We start from the raw sequence: 22,991 nt of genomic DNA, 5'->3' as shown, positions 1-22,991 counted from the left end.
CAGATATCAAGCCCACCCACCACACCACACCTCCCTTCTCCTCCACACACACTACCCCCCACGCATGCGCGTACACGCACACACACACACACACACACACCCCACCCGCTGCTACATTTCAGCATCATGCACGCATTTACACACACACATGTGTGTGAACACACACACATGTGTGTGAACACACACACACACACACACACACACACACACACACACACACACACACACACACACACACACACACACACACACACACACACACACACACACACACACACACACACACACACACACACACACACACACACACACACACACACACACAAACCCCACCCGCTGCTTCATTTCAGCATCATACACGCATCCACACACGCGCACACACACACATCCATAGCCAGTGAATCTCCCCTACAGAGTCACACATCACAGTGCTCTATACGAGATAAAAAAAGGATGAATAAAAAAAGAGAAAAAAAAACTTCTATAGTTATTCTAATAGAGCTCTTAAAAACGGAATAATACATTAAGCACCTTACAACAGAGGACAGAAGACACTGAGGGGGGGCCCAACGTTAAACTACAAAAACAATACATGAGGCCTGATGAAATATACATTACAGTAATTGGATCAGAGTGTGGCGTCGGCGAGCTCGACTATCGGAAATGGCAACTGCCTAATGGTGGTTGCACTTCAAAACGTCTTCGCGTGGCACTTCAAACATCGACTCTCCTCCGTCTCGCTTCTTGTGCGTAGGAGGTGACGTGAGACGTGAGTGACACCTGTGCTGCCAAGGAGCGTTTGCATCTCTCGCAAAAATAACCACCCTGCTGTTACGCACAGCACAGGAAAGGCCTGAGCCACACAGACAAGTGCACTGCCAACCAGGGCCGGTTCTAGGCAATTTGGTGGCCTAGGCGTGCACCAATCTTTCCTTTTTGTGGAATTTGACATTGGCATATGTAAACATGGTGTCATACATCTGATTGAGCACAGCTGATCTAGTACCATGAGTGAGTGCCCATTAAATGTGTAGTTAAATGGTTTATTTAGCTTATATTGTAATTCTGTGGGCCTTGGTGGCCCCCAGGACATTTGGCGCCCTAGACGACCACCTAGTCTGCCTATACCTAGCACCGGCCCTGCTCCCAGCCACTCACCCCCCCCACGCCATGACTGTATTGAAATCATTGTGCTTAAGCTTAAGGCCTGCGAGACAAACGCTTTGCATGATGGGAATTGTATTTCGAACAACACATTGTCAGTGGATGTCAGTGGATATAAAGCAGGCATTGAGCAGCTGCTGCATTGAGTGTCGGGCAGAGCCAGCTGCTTGTCGGCTCATTCTCCCACTCCTTGTCTCTCTCTTTCTCAAGGGGTGACTGAGATATCAGGATGACAGGCTGCGACGACGACAGCCTTGAGGCATCATGGCACAGAGTGACTGGCTCCTCTCCATCAGTCCTTTGATGACTTGTCTGGTAACCGGCTAAACACGAAGCCCGTCTCTAAAAGCAGTTTTCAAAAGGATTTCCTGCTCATTTGTCACTTAAGAGAGAGAGTACCCTGGGTGATTGGCAGTGTACACCGCCACCAGAGCTTTCTGCTCAACAATATCTTCACTCACTTCACAGAAAAAGACGAAAAGTATAACAGGAACTTGCTGAAAAGAGATTCTTTAGGTTCGCAACACAAAGCAATATGCCAGCTATGCGCACACCGTTGTGTTAGAAATTGGTTGTTTCAGTTGGAACTTAATTCAGGTTCGGCTCAATTCCATTCCATTCGGTTCAATGCAATGTTTCAGTGAATGCCCCATAAAAAGGCAACTATGGTGGCTTTGGGGACAGCTCCACGTTGGGCTGGTTTGGAGTGGCCCATGTGTTAGACAGGCAGCAGGCGGGCCGGGCAGGCTAACAGTTTCCTCTGGGGTATATGTTAGTGTTTTGTTCTCCTTGTACGCCGAGACAAAATTCCGATTCCACACTGCCCACAATGAGGCAAGCAGGTTCCCATGGTTCCGATGGGATGGGATGTGGCTTTCATGTGTCCAACACAGAGAGAGAGAGAGAGAGAGAGAGAGAGAGAGAGAGAGAGAGAGAGAGAGAGAGAGAGAGAGAGAGAGAGAGAGAGAGAGGGTCAGACTCTGGGTCCCTTCAACCCTTCTGTTTTGACAGGGGATAATGAATTTCACTACATCTGCCATTTGTTAGGCTTGTTTGGTGTAACTGATCTCCTTTTAATCCTGAGATGGCCATGGACTTCCAAAGCGTGTGCTGAGTAGTCTGTTGAAGTGAAACAGATGGATCATTCCTGTAGCCTCATCAGGGCTATAGAGGAGGAGAGCTGTGCTGTACACACTGTAGTATACTGTAGTGTACACTTGTGGACGTCAGTGTTGGCCTATCATGGGATCGGACTAATTCAGATGGGCAATGTGCGTAGTAAAACTTTGGGATCAAATTGGCACCGAGGGGAATACTAAGCACCAGGGCCGGTTCTAGTCAATTTGGTGCCCTAGGGGAGCACCCCTCTTTGCTTCTGGTGGAATTAGAAAATTGGCATCTGTAAACATAGTGTCATACATCTGATAGAACACAGATGATCTACTACCTACATGTGTTCTGAGTGCTCATTAATAATAATTGTCAAAGCTTAATGCTTTATTTCGCTTAATGTTCTAATTCTGTGGGACTTGGCTCCCCCAAGACACCTGGTCTGCCGGGGTCATCCCATATGTTCCCCAGGTCCTATGTTCCCCGGGTCCTATGTTCCCTGCAAACGGGGGAACTTAGGACCCTTTTTTCAGAAAAGGGTTCTATGTTCTCCGCTGCTTCCAAGTAGACTGCCGCATGGCAAAGCGCAGGTTGTTGTTGCACCTCTGACAGGTTAGGTTTAGGGATAGTTTTGGTCAGGGCACAAATGTACAACTCAGAAACATTGCATTACATGTTAGGTTTAGGAATGGTTTTGGGAAGGGCACAATTTGAAAACTCGGAAACATACAATGCGGGGAACTTAGGACCCTTTTTTTTCAAAAAAGGGTTCTATGTTCCCCGCTGCTTCCAAGTAGACTGCTGCCGCATGGCAAAGCGCAGGTTGAGGTTTTCCTGACAGGTTAGGTTTAGGGATGGTTTTGGGAAGGGCACAATTTGAAAACTCTGAAACATACAATGCAGGGAACATAGAACCCTTTTTTATAAAAAAGGGTCCTAAGTTCCCCGGTCCCATACAAAGACAGGGGAACATAGGACCCAGGGAACATAGGACCCGGGGAACATCGGTACCCTCCCGGTCTGCCAATGCCTAGCACCAGCCCTGCAAAGCACTGTGGGAGTGCTATAATGATTTCGTAGGGTCAGCTGTTTCCTTAGGGCTTTCTCATTGTTTATTGGCAGCGCAGCACAAGACGTGAATAGGCAATGACAGAGCAGAAAATTCCTGATGATCTAGGGATGACCACTTTTGCAAGAGATGGTAGCAGAGATTCTTTAAGTATAGAGATATGCCAACATAATAGGTTTCTATGGGCACCTAACGCGACCAGGTTCCGGTCTGCCTAAAGGGCCGTGTCATAATGCTCCTACAATGAATAGAACAGTCCTTAGGTCTGCCTAGGTCTGCCTAAGGGGGGCCATAATAGAACCAGGAAACAATGGGCCAATGGAACCTCTCTCTCTCTACTCCCTCTGATGGTAGCTTATATTGCAAGGCCTAACACAGATGCGAACCACAGTAGTTGCACAAGGGTGTTTGCAGTTACACTGTGTAAGTGAAAGCCCAACTGGGAAACTCCAACTCCCATTGTCATTGTGACACAGCACTCCACAGCACACAAGTGTTCGCTGCACACTGCACACAATAAAAATGCATTTATGCCTCAGACGTGCAAGGGGGCAGCCCCCAATGGCGCCCCAAGGGAGCAGTGCGGTGGGACGGTACCATGCTCAGGGTACCTCAGTCATGGAGGAGGATGGGGGAGAGCACTGGTTAATTACTACCCCCAGTCCAACCGGCAACTTTTGGGCTACAAGTCTGACGCTCTAACCACTTACCAATGACTGCCCTGTATAGCTTGAGTGGTGAACACTGATAGAAAACAGAACAGGGAAACTGGATTTTTAAAAAGTATTATTCATATTCACATCATTCCAACATCCAAAGGTTTAATTTCATCATTTACACAAAGTGAACTCTGCTCTCCCTGTATGTCATCTTGTGATTGCAACTCAAAGGAACCGACTGATATACTGCACATTCCTGCAAAAGAAATATTGTGAAAATGTCTCTAAAAATTAGCAGCAGCCCAATGTGTGGTATTGTTAGTTTTGGGCTGCTTGATGATGAGAGAGAGAACGAGCTGAAATCCTCACAAATCTATCCTGGCAGCTTGTGATGTTTTGAAAATGTCCATACTGGGGCTAAAGTAAATATGGATGCTTTCAAGCCGTGTGATGGCGTGGAATACAGTACCAGCTCCAGAGTCCTGACAGATAACAGATTCCTCATTTAGCTGATGAAAGGCCCCCGTACTATGTGTAGTCCACGAGCACCAGACACAGACAGTTACGAGTTTGAGATGAAGCAGATCTAAAGGCTCTCCATATGACAGGAACGTAAATCATACTGTGCCTCAGACCCAACCAACCTTTTTTTTTTTTAAACAAGAGGCCTTTTGTACTTTATAGTGGGTTCCAGACGCGATACTTTGTTTGAATATTTACTGCTAGATGTAAAAAAAAAGTGAATGTGATTACTTTAAAATTAGGCTTGCAGAAATATGGGAATGAGGATTATTATGTTTTTGTTACCATTTGTGGGTCCCCGTTTTTAAAAGAAGAAAAAAAAATATGCAAAAGAATGTGTCTGTGCTGGCATGCAGATGGATGCTTCTTGGCATGGCTGAAATGTGATACATTAAACAGAGCTATCATTCTGCTGGAAAACAGTCGGAGCATATGAGAGGAGGAATGGCAGGAATGACAGAGTGAGAGTCTGTCTCTTTTCTTTTCGTTCCAAAAAATGTTGAATATGAGAGCTGGATCTGTGGCCCCCTCATCCCTCACCTCTTCATAAAACCTGGAATGCGCTTCAAAAGAATGCTCACTATCTTTTTTGTGCATGAATAAAACATCTGTCATTCATCGGGCCCAACAATGTGTACCGATTTAACAGAGCATATCAGGTTTGAAGAGGACAAGAGACAGGAACCGATGTTTTTTTTGTCTATTGAGCCAGGTCCTCCTGCTGTTAGTCCCGGCCTCCACAAAGCCAGTTAGTGTTTCTGTTGTCAATAGAGAACATAGCACCGTGTGCCGCATGGTCTGAAATGACAAGGATTTATCATAGATTTCTTCAAAGGCTCTCTCTCTCTGGGGTGAAAAGATTATACAGAAAAAAAAAAATCATTGCAAAGAAACTGTAAATCCAATTTGTTCGACTGGCAATTCTCTGCAGACTTTCATGTAGGCCTAGGTTAAAACTAGGACACCAAACAAAAGTGACCAGACATTTCTAGAACAAAATAAGTGAGGTGGCCTTTGATTTCCTCAACAGGGCCCAGGACATGCATCATCAGTTTACGATGCGATGCACATTTTAAAAGCAATGCCATTATGCCTCCTAGAGGTAGATGGCCTACACTACAGTCAAGGAATAATTCCATGTCGCCGCCAATAAAATAGCCTATATTCCACTTAGAATAAACATTAAAAATTTAGGAGTCAACAGTCATTTGGAGTCAACATTTTGCTTAAATTGTTATCGATCCAAAATCGACTGCCTGCCTTGTTTTAGACAACCACCGACAGAAACAACCCCATGATCGTATTTACACATCTGTAAAATATGATTAGTGTTTTTCCTGTAAGAATACAACATATTCACCAACAATTACATAAAAGAGAGGGTTGATGATTATACAGGATGGTCCATTGACAGACATAGGATAACTTTTATCTTCACACTCCAACCACCAGGGGCGCTGCATAAAACTCTATGGCGTTTCTTCTATTGATGTATCATGGAATCGATTGTTCATCCTGGAACAAAACAAAGAACAGACCAGTCTAGCAGACTGTCCTGCCTTGGCTGTAATAGTGAAAAAGTATGGGCAAGAAGCACAAAAAACATAAATCAGAGAAACACACATACGACGGTAAGGTCGTGCAGAAGACTTTTCTAGCAAATGCAAGACTCTGTATATGCGTATTTATACACCTAGATGTAGTATTGCTTAGCTAACGTGCGTTCGTCGGTACAGCGGCCGCCACTGACCTGGATATAAGCTGGGGTTTACATTTTAAAGTTTAATAGTTTGAACACTTCCAATATGACCATTGTGCGCTTGGCGCGGCTGCCTCGGGAGCGTGCGCGAGCCATCTGTCATGGTCAGCTGAAGTTATAACAGCGCGTTATCCATCGCTATCAGCATTTTTGGTGGCCAGCTAACAGCCGGTGTTTCTGCTCTCGGTGAATGCTTCTTTTACGTCGTGTGTTTACCATAGTGTTATTTATATCCCACTATGTACCTGTAATATTGTGATTTTGACCATACACTATAGAATCTACGAAAATGAATATGCATGGCCCAATGGCTAATCGTTACGATGTAGCTGGTTCAATTAGCATTCTGTGCTAACTTCCACAATTTGTCCATTTACAAGCATAGAGCTCTAATGCTGCTCCTGGGAAGACAAGTAGTGCTGCTGTCTATTTTGCGTTTGTTAGTTTATTCATATTGTGTCACCTTACATTTAATGCGCGGCTGGTAGTTTGTGTATTGTAAGTCGGAGCGCAGCGGCTAACTAACCCTGTATTATTGTTGAAACCATTCCCCCTCAGAATACGGCGAGAGACCATTGAAACTCGTTTTGAAGGTGGCGGGGAATGAAGTGACTACGGGAGGTGGTAGCGTGGAAAACGTCTTCGAAGAGTCTGTGGATTACACTACGCCGCATAAAGATAAAAAGAAGAAGAAGAAAAAGAAGGACGATCGAGACAGAAGCAACCCCGGATCACCCATTGACGATAAAAGGAGAAAGGTCCGGTGAACGATTAATTAAATTAGTCTTGTTTATTTACGAGCTAAGTACAGAACTCAAGTCCATCAGTGATGTTACACCCTAAGTAACATTTGCATTACTTCGCAGATGACCAAAAAGAGGAAAGGACAAGACCCTGTGGGTGCTGATTGGGAAGACAGCAGGGCTTCTATGCGATCTGACATGTCCCAGGACAAACCCATATCCTCTTTGGCAAAGATAGAAGGTAGTTGGGCCCATTTCTTCTCAAATAGGGACCCTCTCTGAAATGAAATACATTTTCTGTCTGCTACATGTCTATGTCCTACATTATGATTTCGTTATGGTGTTTTTTTGTTTTTTGTTTCTTTGTTTCTTTCAATCAAACAGAAAAGCCCCAAACTCCTTTACAGGAAGCCCTCAGCCAACTCATCCGGCAGCTACAAAGGTTTGTAGAGGAACAAGGAGCCGAATGGCACAACTTTGTGTCCCTCACCACATAAATTGAAATCAAATATAGATTGGAGGTGGATTATTTACAACACTGCTAAGTCAACCTACACCTTTGTGTCTTCCTGTAGGAAAGACCCCAATGCCTTTTTCTGTTTCCCCGTGACTGATCTCATCGCCCCCGGCTACACCATGGTCATCCGCAGGCCCATGGACTTCAGCACCATGAAGGAGAAGGTCAAGAGGGAATATTACCAGTCGTTAGTAGAGTTGAAGGTACACATGTCTTCTGCGGCTTTACTGCGGTTAATATTGCTCAATATTGCCAAAAATGGAGGGGAATCAACACACACACACCATTCAACTTTTCATGCAGAACTCCTATTATAAGTGTCGTTACCATGTCTTAACTTAAATCTATAATCCACTCGTGAAAGGTACAAGCTCTCCCTGTGCATTGTTGCTTTGAGTTTATTAGTTGAGTGACATGAGAATGGATTGAGAAAATCTATTATCAACCATGTCCTAGTTATTTTAGTGAAAGTTTACAATTTTAATTTATACGCTTTTATTTTACTTGTGTGCCGTGGAATCTCTAAAGAGATCCGGGTCCCATTGACTTATGAACACAATATTCCAATGTTAAGAGGTCAAACATTTTTTTCTATAATGATGACCACCTAAGAGGTAAAATGGCAGCTGTTAATGGCAACAACTTTTATTCTGATTGAGAAGTAGATTGCTCATTCTGTAATGTATTTCGTATGTGTTTACGGGAAAGATCTTTCATACGTACTTAGTTTGTCATATTGTGTGTTTTTTTTGTACTGCATAGGCTGATTTCAAGCTGATGTGTGAGAATGCCATGAACTACAACAAGCCTGACACCATCTACTACAGGGCAGCCAAGAAGCTACTCCACTCGGGCCTCAAGATTTTAAGTCCGGTAAGACCTCAGTTTATACAATATGACCAACAGCTCTTGTGATTCGCATGACCCTGATGTCACTATATAGGTGAGGTGATGCACCTTTGTCCAGAACAGGGATGGGCAAATTTCTTGATAAAAAGGGCCAACACATTTTATGGCCACCATCAGAGGGCCACGTGACCACGCACTTTAACCACGAGAGAAGCTACAAAATAAACTTTTTGTTGTAAATTTATAGCTGAATGTTTATTAAAGCATGGCATTCTAACATGATGTCCTTGATAAACAATCAGGACAAAATATTTAGTTTTAAAGAAAGAGCAAAATACTCACGTTTACTGTAATGCTGGCACTAAATAAAATTGTGTTTGTCTACGGGCCTCACTCAGTGTGGAGGTGGGCCGCATGTGGCCTCCAGTTGCCCATCCCTGGTCTAGAGACTAGGCCCTGAAGGTCGAAACATGTTGGCTCTTCTAATCATGATTTAGCCATACATTAAGGCATTTTAAATCCCTTCCTCTTTGTCAACTTGGAGTTGCCTGGATTAACCTTTTCTGCTGCACCGCCAATGATTCATTGGTTCCTTCATGAGCAGGGACGTGCACAGGAATCTCAAAGGGCAGTTGCTCTAACCTGAAGAAAGGGCAAACCCCCCCCCCAAAAGAAAAAAAATAATAACCCATCAACAATGAGCGGCCTTCAGAATTTTTAGGAAACTGCACCATGGGTATTATTATTTTTAGTAGTAGTAGTAGAAGTAGTATATTATTGTCATAATTATTAATATTATTTTATTGTATAGTATCTTGAATATGCGTATCATATGATATAAAATGCTAGTTTTTAAACAATTAATCATATCAGAGATGATCAGCCTTATGCCCACCTGCCCTAAATGTCTCCTGATCCACATTTCCTCATGTGTGGTATGTGGCTGCCCCTAAATTAAATGAAATTATGAGAAAAAGCCTTGATAGTTTTTAAACCTGTATCAGTCACAGAGATGATCAGTCTTATGCCTACCTGCCCTATGTGCAGAGGTCTGTGGCTCTGAGTCATCCTCATCTTAAATGAAATGAAATGATGAGTAAATTAATAGGCTAAATATGAGGATGCTTAATCAATTAACCCACTGTCATCTTTATAATCCTTGTAGCAGCCAAAGTAGAATAATAATAAATAGAAATAGTTTAAAAATGGTTAAAAAGATAATTTAATTTGAATTTGAAATTTCATTAATAGGCATATTCCATGATTAAAATGATGAATATTATATAGGAAAGCTAAAACAATAAGAATTCACAGGTTTAGGTCATTTGTTGGGTCTTTTGTAGCCTATATTAAAAATGTGTACTGTCGCTTTAAGAATTGACGAGCCGGCTTTCATTTCAGATCGCAAAGAACCGTGGCGTGGGAGCGACCAGTTCTTATCTGTTGCTCTGAAGCTCCGAGCTTCTCGCAGACTTTATAACCTTTTATTTTCATTACAGATATTTTAGTTAGTTCATGCACATTTTGTAGGCCTATGTCTTGAGAAGAACAGTAAACGCCAGTTATCATGTGGAGTGGATTTATTTCAATTACATGGACATTGACAGTGGAAACAGTAGGCTATCTTTGGGTCGGAGAATATATCAGTGTAAGAAAAAGCACTTTCCTAGCGGTCTCACCAAGATCAAACCTCTACAATCCTGAAAAAGATTCTCTGCCTCACCTGCACCTGTTCATTTTTTTCGCAGCCAACTCTGCAGAGATGTGCTTCCTTTAGCTAGCCTACCCCCTTAAGTTCTCTCTTGCTTGATAAAACGACATGTCATCTGCATGTTTCTTAGTTGGGTTAGCCTTCCACAAAACAACCTGAGCCATGTAAAACGTTGACTGCTTGCGTTTTTCCCCAATATCTGAACGTGGCACACCGGCTGTCAGATTAGGCTATTTAGGATCACTAAACGTCCTAAACTCGAGATCGGCTTTAAGAGACATTAATTGTGATCATGTAGTTTAATACTGTGTAGTCTGCTATGTTTCCAGCTCACCTCAGGCCGTCAGGGCAGTCGCTCTACTCCCACGACATCTTCGACATATTTTGCGTCTCTGCCCTGGTCGCATGCTTGCTCCCCCCTCCCTCCCATGTAGAGCTGCGCGTGCCCCCCGCAACGCTTATGCTGCCCCTCCCTTTGCCTATCTCTCGAGGTGCAGGTGAATCTGAATTTGAAAACTTAAACTTAATTTAGGAAGCTTCAATCAAAAATACGAATTGCAAAGCAAATCAGTTGAAACATGAAATCTTAGCCTATTTTTCCGAGGCATATCTACAGCTGGCTGTCGGGTTTTTTTGCTACCTAAACGTGGCGCTGGCTGGCTGTCAGATGTATGATAACTAAAAGTTCTAAACTCAACATTGTATTAGAGAGGTTGATTGTGATGTATATGTAGACTGTGTGTAGGGCTCTAGCCGACACCCAGGCATCTTCAAAATCTTTCGTGTCTCTTATAGGCGCTCAAGCGCCTGTCGCGTGCCTTCTCCCTCCCCACCGGAGTTGTTGCGTATACCTCACATCGCTCGTGCCCATTCTCGACGGGTCTGATGAATTTGTATGACTGACTTAAGTCTTTATTGTACAAAACTTCAATCAAAATTATGAATTATAAAGAAATCAAATGATATTGAAATATGAAATTATAATTGCCATATTATTTTCCCCTCCCTTGGAAGGGCAATATCAGCCAATGTGGGCAAAAGGGCCATTGCTCGGGCACCGTGGGCAACTATGCTGTGCACGTGCCTGGTCATGAGGTACAAAATTGCAGTAAATTCAAATGTGAATGCCATACCAACAAGAGAGCGTGCCCACTTGTAAAAACTAGCCTACAGTGGCATTTTTGAGACAGCAGATGGCACTGCTACAAAAAATGTAGCAGCACTGTATAATAAATGGCTTTGAAATGTAGCTGTCTACTGTGTAGACATCAAGTTCCTTTTCCTGAGTTTTTTTATTTTTGACAAGCTGGTGAATATGGTCTTGCAGGAAAGGCTTGATAGCCTGAAGCAGAGCATAGAGTTCATGGCAGACTTGGACAGCAATGGTGGTCGAGAGGCAGGGGATGGGGAAGGAGGTTCGAGCCAGGACCAAAGCCGAGATGGCTCCACACCCATGGACACTGGAGACCCAGCCAGGTCCTCCGGCGGACTCAACAAAGCGGCTGCAAGGTGCCCAAGACTTAATTACAAGTTTTTTTTAACTTTATTTATGATAGGACAGTGAAGGTGGTGACAGGAAGTGAGTGGGGAAAGAGAGACGGGGAAGGCCGGCCAAGGATCCGGGCCGGGAATCGAACCCGGGTCAGCCAGGTGGTAGACGAGTGCCCTGCCGTTTTGGCTACGGCAGGGCCTAATTACAACTCTTAATAGTGATGCAGACATGTCCTCCATGACTTCTCCTATGTATTTAGTTTAAACACAGTGGTGTAGAGGTAGTCTCAGTGATGTGATTACATGATTATTATACACATAGTTTCTATACTAGTTATTCCACTGCACCTGATCAGGTCATACAGTGTAAGAGTATGTCTACTTTTACATTTTCTCTGTTTCTGTACAACATCCGCACACTTTTTGTACAGAAACCGCAACTGAATCCTGCACCTTCTAAACTGATGGGCGTCACTTCACTTTTCTCTGTTTAAAAGTCTGCATAATAAAGTTAGAATGTGTGCTACGTCTGTGAAGCTAGGCCCATCTAATCTACAAGCTCAGCTGAGAATGTGATGGTATATGAGGGTGTGATGTCATGTAGGTATGTGTGTGGAAGTGAGGAATATAGGCGGACTTGCGCTGTCTTCCCCCCATAGCTTTTCAATACTGAATAAGGCAGCATTGAGCTGCCATGGGATTGAATCTGGGAGAGAGAGAGAAAGAAAGGATTCGCTATGAGCATTTTTGGTCTTGCGTGCCATCTGCCCAGCATACTTTTCAACACCAGGACTAAGTGGTATCCTTGAAAAGTGAGCGGTTTACCCAGAAAGCATCTGTTTTGAAGTGCCTTTGACCTTGGGCAACCTCCAACTTATAAAGCCAAGATTGGAATCTTGAAAGTGGTTTTCTTGTTAGAAAGTAGAGTTGGAAGAATCTTGAAAGTGGTTTTCATGTTAGATGTAGCGTTGGAGAACACGTGTTACTGGCACACTACAATTATCCTCATTTGAACATCATGACCTTTTGTCTCCCTCTCCCTCCCTTTGTTGTGTAAGTCTCATTCAGACAAAACTAACTACATTTGACCATAATGAGCAGTTGTATATTTGAAGAGCTTCATTGCAAAAGGGTCAAAGACGAGACGTGCATTTTTTTTGTTCCGCACTCATTTAACTATCAAAAAAGTAAATTAATGAATTTTGAATGTTATGCTGATAAACAGCATAGTCTGGTTTCTCATTCCAGTAACATTTAAAGAAAAATAATTGTCAATGTATGTGTGAAATAATCTCATAAAGTGCAAAAATGTCATTCAGTGTAATGGTCCGAACTTAAAAATCATCAAAACATCCTTGAATAATTATGCAAAATGACGAACAAAATTCTTTTTTCACTCTCTGGGCATAATTCTAGAATTGTTCTTGTTATTGTATTAAAAGCAGGTTTCATTACCATTTTGTTTTGATATTCAAATCATCTGGGGACTTTTGTCCGGATTTTCAATTCCTTAGATATCATTCAGTGTAATAAGATCAACATGGTGCTTTTAAATCATAATAAAAAGTGATAGTGACACAACAATATGTGACATCATCAAAAGGACCCATAGGGACCCCTTAAGTGATGATGCAAAGGGAGAGTCTTGTTCTTCAATAGTCGAAAATTCTGTATTTTTATCTTGTGGTAACAGCGTCCACAAAAACAGATGTCATTCAGTGAAATGTCAAAAAATACTTTTATACTCAGATATTCATCCAAACAAGCATATTTTCTAAATAGGCATAGCAAACATAGTGGGTCAAAGTCATTGTTTCATGTAGGTGACTGTGTGCTTGTAAAAAGGTAAAAATAAGGTGAAAAGTATTTGGTCGTCCTTCAGTGTAAGAGATGTCATCCAGTGACATGCAGTGTAAGGGCCATTTCATTCAGTGTCATCAGTTCATAGTTGTATATTAAGAATCAAAACGGCAATATAAGTTGCAATATTACTATAAGATACAATAATATGATGATACTACTTGAAATTTTGACTTTTATTGTTATTTCCATTATAACCTTGTTATTACCATGTAGCAACCATATTACTGGGTAGATTCTGGGATTTTGGAAGTTACATGAATTATCAGAACACCCTAAGTCACAATCCCCAAAATATGCAGGTTAACAGACAACATTTTCTTTTTTTATTGTTTTAGGCCTAAGTTGTAGCCTATTACTAGAAATGTTTGACGAAGGCCTTAAATATAGCCCTTTACTATGTTATGTAGCTTATTTCAGTTTTTTAACGTCATCTATATGTTTTTTGCATTATCAACTGTTTAACACCGTATTACACTGAATGACATTGTATGGGTTAAAATGGGGTAAAACTGCATGTTCCTTACTATTTTCTGAACAGAAAATAATAAACTTAATCACTCTACACTCCAATGTACCCAAAAAAGTTGAAGAATGGTGTCAGGGAACAGTTTTATTTTTTGAAGTCCTGAAAACCCTGTTTCGTCTTTGACCCAAAATTACGTATATGGTTTATCATATTTGGTTTTGGGAAATACACATTTTTTAATTGGGCATTCCATTGTATTGCATTGCAAAATGCATTTTGTATGGGTTTAAAAAGTACGTTCTCAAAATATTTGTATGGCAAGAATTTGCACATGTTTGAACAGTTATTTCCAATGATAAAATGCAGAAGTAATAAAATGGTGCCTGCATCATTGTATAACGAAACTCTTCATAATCAACCTACTTCAGGCATGACAAAGATTCCAAGGATGAGGTGCAGAAAGCGGTCTCTCAGGCGGAGAAGGATCTGCAGGAGATCCGCAAGATCATCGAGGAGTCGGGACATAAACTCTCCAACCGAGAGCTGCAGGTGGAGGTACGTGGTGTATAGGGACGTAACGATACAGTAAACTCAACTCACGATTTGGTTCGTATCACGGTTTTTGGCCTATGGTTCGATACACCCCACGATTTTTTAAATGTATCTTCTTAAAAATTAATTAATTAGCTTTTTTCCTCACAATATTTTGAATAAAAATGGATAGTTTACAGGTAGATTAGGCTATAAGAGGCTACTAGGGCTGTAACAATATTATATTGAACCGAGAAATTACGATACACAGTCACGATACTGTGTCGTGAAACAAGGAGGTAAGAAGCTTTGTCTACTCTCGACAAACTCAAACTAAGAGCAGCAGGTGGATGTGCATTCTGTAATCCAACCCAAACACTTCAGATCCTGTAGCACCATACTGTGTAGTATTACTGTGAGGTGCCTAAAGTGGCAGAATCGGGCAAAATCTTATGGGAAGCAAGTCTTGGAACACTTGAAAGCATGATGGAAAAGCTAGCTGGGATAAACCTGTCTCAACTATATCACATATGTAGAACATGGATAACAACATGTAAGGTTGTCTTGGGAAATGTAGTGTGTGCGTGCATGCATGCGTTCTCTCAGATTTTAGTGCTTAGAGATGTATAATTTGCTTCCACTGAAATTACTGAGCACGAGTTGGAAATGAGCAGCATGGTGTGAATTTTATGATTATGGTATTACATCTATTAAACCTGTGTTTCCAAATGTTTGATTTCTTGGCATGCTGTTATTTGTCTGCAGTTAGGCTTGCAATTATTTTTTTATTTGCACACCTCTTATTTCGTTATGTATTTATTACCGCGTAACTGAGTTCATTGGTATTATGTCCCATATACGGCAGCCGAGCATGTGTCTGTCTTTGTGTGTTTCCCTGCACAGCTGGAGTTTGAGAGGAGAAAGCAGGATGGATCCACATCCCTGGCTATCCTAAATCCGGTCGACCTGAGTGCTGGAGGTATGTGGTGTGGAGAAGTTGTCTTCATGCATTGCTGTTGTTGTTGTTGAGGGATGTGTTGTTCTATTATTTTGTGGAGGCTGACTACCTATTGCGCTCTGTGTGCGTGTGCGTGACCGATTGTACAGATAGCGTGTCATTAATGTGTGTGTTTTGTGTTAATGGATGGAAGACGTGTCAATGGTAAATTTATTCTCATATGACCATTTTTAGCAAGAGGGACTAAAGTATAATTTGAACCTTGTGTGTCATCTCAGAATGTGACATGGGCTCACTTGAAAAAGAGATTTCTACTGTATGTACATGTGAGTTTGTTCCCTAGTTAAATAAAGGTACAATAAAGTAAAAAAAACATGTTTTTTTTTATTCTCGTCCACTTCCCAGATCCAGGCTTCTGCCCTGTTAAGCTTGGCATGATGTCGGGCCGGCTGCAGAGCGGCGTCAACACCCTCCAAGGGTTCAAGGAGGACAAGAGGAACAGGATCTCACCAGGTAAAGGACTGGCCAGCTCATCTGTCTTGTGGCCGTGTTTGATCACTAGTATTTAGTGACGCAGGCCATAAGCATTGGCCTGATAAGTCCTTGGCCTGATAAGTTACTATGGAAACGTGTGGACGTGGCGGGCGGGCACACAGCGCTTTGTTAGGGACTTGTGTATTGTTTGTGCTTGTTTTGTTGACATATGAGCACTGGCCTGAGCATGGTGTTCTCAGCTGTGGCTCAGATGCCCACAATCACCATTTGTGCCCTCTCTTGTCTGTACCTGCCCCATAACATCTTTTTGTATGTATGTACCTGCCTGTTGGCCGAATATAAGACTTTCCAGGTTCAGTCTTTGGGGAAAAGGTTTTTTCAAGACCAACATTTTGTTTCATAGGTACACTTCTTGTGTCAAAATGCTGTTTATGAATCATGATACACATTTCCCAGAATAGTTTCCATGAATCCTCTTCGATGAGCACGAAGATGCTTTTCTCACTTCGGCGTTAGGCAACCAGGCAGGCACCGCTCTCTTGTGCACACAGATGATTATTGAATCCCTGACGACAGCATCCAAAACTTACAGGTGATTCGTCAATTTGCAATTTCAGTCCGTTTCAACTGGTGCTGTCAGGTGACCAGAGAAAACAACCAAAGCTTTCCTGATGAGACTGTCAAAACCGAACAAATAAAAGCAGAGCAACGACTAGGGGTCTAAATAATAATTGGTATGTATCGATGCATTGTTCCTACGGCCGACTATCGTATCGTATCATGGGGACTTGCGATTGACTGGTGTTTTTTCTCCACAAGGTCTTTAGTTTCCACACCACGCTGTGCAACATTCATAACGACAAGAGGTTGGAATCTGCAAATTTGGGGTGCATTTCTCGAAACCATAGATGCCAACTGTCAGCTACTTTGTTGTTTGCAATTTAATTTACCATTGGCAACTACCCAAGTTACTTATTGGCTAACTACGCTTTCGAGAAACGCACCCTTGATGTGGACAAAACAATCTTGTGACTTCTCTATTATTTAGTGTTGTGGCATTGTTGTGAAGGATAGTGCCTGATTCATTCAGGTTAAAGGAGAAGTCCACTTTTTTTAACATTAAGGCCATTTTCTGAGTGGTCTGCAATGTTTTAGAGTCCCCCTCACCGTTTATTTCACGTTTGCTGCAGTCTCTGTTATTTGGCTGATTTGGATTTGATCTCAACCAGCTTTAGAATGGCCGTCTATGGGCACCTGCAACTCTGTTCTTAAAATCACCTTTAACATCTGTTTTCAAGAATATGCAACTCACCAAGTGTTCAGCAGTATTCACTGGTGTTCCTTAACAATTTTTGTAGCGAAATATGGCATCTGTCGTGTTTTATGTGTGTTTTATGTAGCAATTTGTAAATTAAGTTTCACTTTCACTTTCACTTTCTTTCACAAAATGGCAATTAAAAAAGGACAGAAGCCATATTTCGCCTTGAAACTTGTTAGGGACAGCTGGTGAACACACCTAACCACTTTGTGAGCTGTAGACTTTCGAAAACAAATTTTTAAGGTTATTTTAAGAACAGAGTTGCAGGTGCTCATAGACAGCCATTCTAAAGCTGGTTGAGATAAAATCCAAATCAGCCAAATAACAGAGACTGCAGCAAACATGAAATAAATGGTGAGGGGGACTCTAAAACATTGCAGACCACTCAGAAAATGGCCTTAATGTTCAAAAAAGTGTACTCCTTTAAGTAAGAACATTATTTTGGCACTATTTAGTCTATTCTGCGAAAATACCACAACCCCTCCCCCTTTTTAAATCACTATTTTTTTTAGAACAAAAATCTTGTCTTATATTCAGGCCAATTCGGCACTACGTCTTACTCTCTTTCCCTCGTCCACAGCATGTTCCCAACACTTTGTGACCCTCCACGCTTAACTCCTCACTGTGCTCACTTCCTTCACAGGGTGTTCTTCCTCTAGAACAGTTATTCTCAACCTATTTTGAACAAACGCCCCCTTGGCCTTATCACAAGCTTCCCAACGCCACCTTGACCTCATTCCAAGCCTGACAACCCCTCATTCAATGGCAACTACTAAGCACTGCCTCCTCTCAGCTGTATCCTTCTCAACGACCCCCTAGAGCTCCCCAGAAGGCGTCTTGAGAAACACTACTATATAATATTTCTCGTTTGTGCGTGGCTACTCCTCTGCCAGTCAGTCACCCCTGCCTCACTAACCTCCGCTAACCCCCCACTCTGCTCTCTCTCTCTCTCTCTCTCTCTCTCTCTCTCTCTCTCTCTCTCTCTCTCTCTCTCTCTCTCTCTCTCTCTCTCTCTCTCTCTCTCTCTCTGTAGTGGCCTACTTGAACTACGGGCCGTTCACCTCCTACGGTCCGGCCTACGACTCCACCTTCTCCAGCATCTCCAAGGAGGAGTCGGACCTCCTCTACTCCTTCTATGGAGAGGAATCCAGCTCGCAGGGCTCTGACAGGTATGCACGTGTGGCTAAGGAAGAAGCCCCGCCGCTAGTCCGCCGGATTAAAGAGCAATACAGCGCGGCTTTTTGGGGAGAGGTTAGACTAAGGGGAAGATTTGGGCTTCAAAGACGGCCCTGTTGTTTCAGGTCATCCATGGGGTTGGTCAGTGACGCACTAGTGAAGTGGTCACTTGGATTGACTGACTCATGTTTTCTTTTCCTGGAGTTTTGGAGTTGTACACTGGTGTGGTGCATGTACGGGTGTGTTGTTCAATCTTCAGTGGTGTGTGTGGCACATACCGTTATAGCCGTGCGTGCGTGTGTGTGTGTGTGTGTGTGTGTGTGTGTTACCTCAGGCAGTAGGCCCAAGGCTTCTCTCTCAGCACTGAATAGCTCTGCGTGCGTGCGTGCGAGGCTACTGCAGGCAGTAGGCCCAACTCTTCTTTCGACACTGAGTAACTATGTTTGCACATGCGTCCGTGCATGTGTGTGAGGCAGTAGGCCCGGCTCCTTTCAATTAATCGAGCCCCAGAAAAACTCCTCCCACTTTGTTGGGAAGCAAACAACCAGTAGCAAACTAAGGGAGGTGGGTCAACCATGCCATTTGGGAAATGTTATTTGTTACGCTCTTGGTCAGACCAAGTTTGAAAGAGATTTGAAAGTGGATGATAATCAGGCTAGTAGGCTCGGCTCCTTTCTCTCTGTTCTCTGCAGTGGGCAAGAGCAGGGGTGTACCTATAGGAGGATGCAAGCAGGTCATTTGCCCCTGGGCCCACAGCCCTTACCTATTTGTGGAGGGGCTTTATTATGACCTTGGCAGGCTGTATGGTGGGGGGGGGGCTGTCTGTGTTTTGTCCTAGGGCCCTGTGTGTAATTGTTCCTCCACTGGGCAAGAGCAGCAGCAGCAGTGAGTGACTTCCTGTGCGAATGTAAACATGCTGAGCTGTTCCCTGCTGCACGCTTGCCTCATCACTCATGTGCGCAACACAAGGGCCTTCCCCGGCCAGACGGCCACTCGCTAATGTTAACAAGCAAAAATAAACCCGCTTTCCCACCGCCTGTCATCGCGGTCATGAACTCGCTGCTGCATCTCTCTCTCTCTCTCTCTCTCTCTCTCTCTCTCTCTCTCCCTTCTCTCTCTCTCTCTCTTTCTTTCTTTCTTTCTTTCTTTCTTTCTCTTTCTCTTCTCACTTTCTCTTCTCTCTTTCTTTCTTTCTCTTCTCTCTTTCTTTCTTTCTCTTCTCTCTTTCTCTCTTTCTTTCTTTCTTTCTTTCTTTCTCACTTTATTTTTCTCTCTCTCTCTCTCTCTTCCTTTCCTGCAATTCATCACTTCTTTTCCTGACTCCTTTTCTCTCTCTCTCCTGTTCTCTCTGTTGTCCTCCATCGCATCACTCCACTTTCTCTTCCTCCACTTGATCTCTCCTCCTCAGTTCTCTTCCTTTATTAACGGGCTTCCTTCCATATCTCATTTTTCTTTGATCCCTTCCCCCTCCTCACTTGTCACTCTGTCTTTACACTTCCTAATGAGTTTCTCATCAAATGAAAGTGTGAGGGGTAAGGTTGTAACAGATTGTTAAGAAGAATTGTACAGTTAAAACTAAAAACGATCTTCAATTTTGATCTTGATTTTTCTCTCTCTCTCGCTCTCGCTCTTTCTCTTTCTCTGTCTCTCTCTGCTTCTCTCTATCTCTCTATCTTCCCCTCTCTCTCTCTCTCTCTCTCTCTCTCTCTCTCTCTCTCTCTCTCTCTCTCTCTCTCTCTCTCTCTCTCTCTCTCTCTCTCTCTCTCTCCTCTGTCCTCAGCATGGCTGACTTCCTGTCCAGGTCGGATGAACACATGAGTCGTCTTGGCGACCGCATGCTGGACGCTCTGACTAATGGTCAGCACTCCAAGACTCTGAAGGAGGCAGAGGCGGTAAGAGACCACCACATCCCATAATACCCACTCACTCACACCAGCACTCTGCTAGACATATCCCATACCCACTCACTCACTCACACACTCACACTCACTCACACACACATACACACATACACACACACACACACACACACACACACACACACACACACACACACACACACACACACACACACACACACACACACACACACACACACACACACACACACACACACCACTCGGCTAGACTACCTGAATGGCCGCCTGTCTCTCTGTCTCCATGTCTCTCGAGTGCAGGCGTGAAACTGTTGAGAGCTCAGTGACGCTCGCTGCTAAGTGCGGAGTGGTGTCAAGTCACTGCATTGCTCATCCTTGAAGAGGCATGATGCTCGTTGACTAAATGTTTTGCGAAAACACATGCATAGATACTGTACGACACATCCTTTGGGGCTGTAATGAAGCCACCCTGGGAAACTCTCATTGACGGATATTCAAGAGCCTAAATATTACCAGGCAACGCAACTTACAACTTGGCAAACGTTGCCAGAAACGGCTAACCCTCTCTCATTTCGATAGCTGGTTCACCCATTATAGGCGATATATTTTTTTATTCAGACAACTTTACCGCGCATCCCAGAGCCAACATATAAGCCGATGGGGCTATGTATAGAGCAGTGACGTGCGCTGGGATTTATGGCTGGTGAGGCAACTTTTTCAATATCAGATTTTCAAATAAATAATTGCCAAATAGGCCTACCGACAAGTTCCATATGTCGTAGCAGCTTTCTTAACATAAGGTAGGCCTACATATTTTGACATACTGCATTTCCGCAGAGAAAATGCTATTAGATCTCTCTCTCTCCCTCACACACACACACACACACACACACACACACACACACACACACACACACACACACACACACACACACAGGATTCAAACAGTGGTCTCACATAAACCACTCAGCACCAATGTGGACAGCAGAGCAGAGCAGAGGAGAGGAGAGGAGAGGAGAGTAGTGGAGAGGAGAGAAGAGAAGAGGAGAGGAGAGGAGAGGAGAGGAGAGGAGAGAAGGGGAGAGGAGAGAGGAGATGAGAGAGGAGGAGAGGGGAGAAGAGAGAGGAGAGGAGAGGAGAGGAGAGGAGAGGAGAAGAGAGAAGAGGATAGGAGAGGAGAAGAGAGAAGAGGATAGGAGAGGAGAAGAGAGAAGAGGAGAGGAGAAGAGAGAAGAGGAGAGGATTAGAGGGAAGAGGAGAGGAGAGGAGAGGAGATGGGAAAAGAGAGGAGAGGAGAGGAGAGGAGAGGAGAGGAGAGGAGAGGAGAGGAGAGGAGAGGAGAGGAGAGGAGAGGAGGAGGGGAGAGTAGTGAAGAGTGTACGCTCCTTCACAGCCCACTGCTCTCACACACACAGGATTCAAACAGTGGTCTCACATAGCCTAAACCACATCACGGCGGATGCTCAATGGAAGACACACACACACACACACACACACACAGGATTCAAAACATGGTGTCATATAGACCGCTGAGCACCACGGCGAACAAACTGGTGTGATAGCTTTTGTGATGAGCACCGGATTCTCGTGCAAATGTAGGCCTACATCTACTTGTACGAGGCTACGGCAAACGATGTGGGACAAAGGTGTGGCAGGAAGCGAATGTCAACATTTAAACAGAGATTACTACACAAGCTTCGATATGGTCACCAAATATTTTGGGACTGTCCTTTATGTTATGCCTACACTTTGGAATTAGATCAGAGTCTTGTAGTTACACGGGTATATTTGATTTACCTCAACGGCACCCTGTAGCCTACTCAACTTTACAAACAGTTACAGGGCACATGAGAATCCTGTTCAGATCACAAAAGCTACCACCACACCAGACAGAATCACGGCGGATTCTTAAACACAGGCTTCACACACATAGGAAACACTGATCTTACCTTAACCTCGTACATCAGGTCCATGCGCCGCTCTTTTCCTTCACTTTGGCGTTGCGCATGCTAACGTTACTTTAGCCGGTGCTGTCCATCCAAAGCCACATCTATTCGAGACGCCCCAAACGTCCAAAGCAATTTGGCATTGAATATGAATATGAGTAGCCGCGAGGATTTGTGTTTCGTGAGGCTCCTTAGTCCTTAGTAAATTGTTAAGTCGTACAATTCCATGCGAATGGTCTTCCACACATTCTCGCCGGTTGCAAACAAGACACAGGGGAAACAAAAAATAGTTTCTGTTGTACCACTCACTTTGAAACGATCGGGTAGTTATAACCTTCTGACCGTCACCTGCAGTAGCAAACCCTTCAGCTCTGTCGGTCCTCCATTCTTTATCACATATTTTCCTCTTGGAAATCCAACTTTGAGAATGCTCTTAGTTTCGTTATGAAATCCACTTGTAGCAGACAAAGTGAACAAGCTAGCCAACAACACCGACTGACTGTATTGTGAACTTCAGATTCGCTATGACGTAACTGGCCAGCAATACTCTCAATGCCAGAAGGAGTCTGCGGCCAGGCTACTGCTGGCCTCACCACTGTATATTTCAGTGGGCGTTATGCCAAAGCGTTCAGAGTAAAGAAATGATAATCACAAGTAGAAAATAGTAGAACATTATCAGGAATTGAGGGCACACCATACATACTTCTATTAAGTGTATAAAAACTTTTAATACAATATTACCAGTTTGCATTCACAGAACGAGCAAA

The 22,991-nt window shown here is 43.4% G+C and overlaps 1 protein-coding gene across 1 annotated transcript in view; it reads left to right on the top strand.

The window, feature by feature from the left end:
• The first annotated feature begins 6,046 nt into the window (after positions 1 to 6,046).
• The window catches only part of brd7 (bromodomain containing 7), a 27,292-nt gene continuing 10,347 nt past the window's right edge, over positions 6,047 to 22,991 (top strand). The window contains exons 1-12 of the mRNA XM_063188549.1: positions 6,047 to 6,155; positions 6,842 to 7,041; positions 7,150 to 7,267; positions 7,411 to 7,468; positions 7,602 to 7,746; positions 8,306 to 8,416; positions 11,431 to 11,612; positions 14,352 to 14,478; positions 15,358 to 15,433; positions 15,818 to 15,925; positions 18,259 to 18,394; positions 20,182 to 20,293. Of these exons, the coding sequence (XP_063044619.1) occupies positions 6,107 to 6,155; positions 6,842 to 7,041; positions 7,150 to 7,267; positions 7,411 to 7,468; positions 7,602 to 7,746; positions 8,306 to 8,416; positions 11,431 to 11,612; positions 14,352 to 14,478; positions 15,358 to 15,433; positions 15,818 to 15,925; positions 18,259 to 18,394; positions 20,182 to 20,293 (1,422 nt within the window). The 5' untranslated portion in view covers positions 6,047 to 6,106. The remainder of the gene's footprint in view (positions 6,156 to 6,841; positions 7,042 to 7,149; positions 7,268 to 7,410; positions 7,469 to 7,601; positions 7,747 to 8,305; positions 8,417 to 11,430; positions 11,613 to 14,351; positions 14,479 to 15,357; positions 15,434 to 15,817; positions 15,926 to 18,258; positions 18,395 to 20,181; positions 20,294 to 22,991) is intronic.

This window comes from Engraulis encrasicolus, chromosome 22, assembly GCF_034702125.1.
Source record: "Engraulis encrasicolus isolate BLACKSEA-1 chromosome 22, IST_EnEncr_1.0, whole genome shotgun sequence".
NCBI lineage: Eukaryota > Metazoa > Chordata > Actinopteri > Clupeiformes > Engraulidae > Engraulis > Engraulis encrasicolus.
Note: the sequence above shows the minus strand (reverse complement) of the source record. Positions and strands in the feature narration are given on the sequence as shown.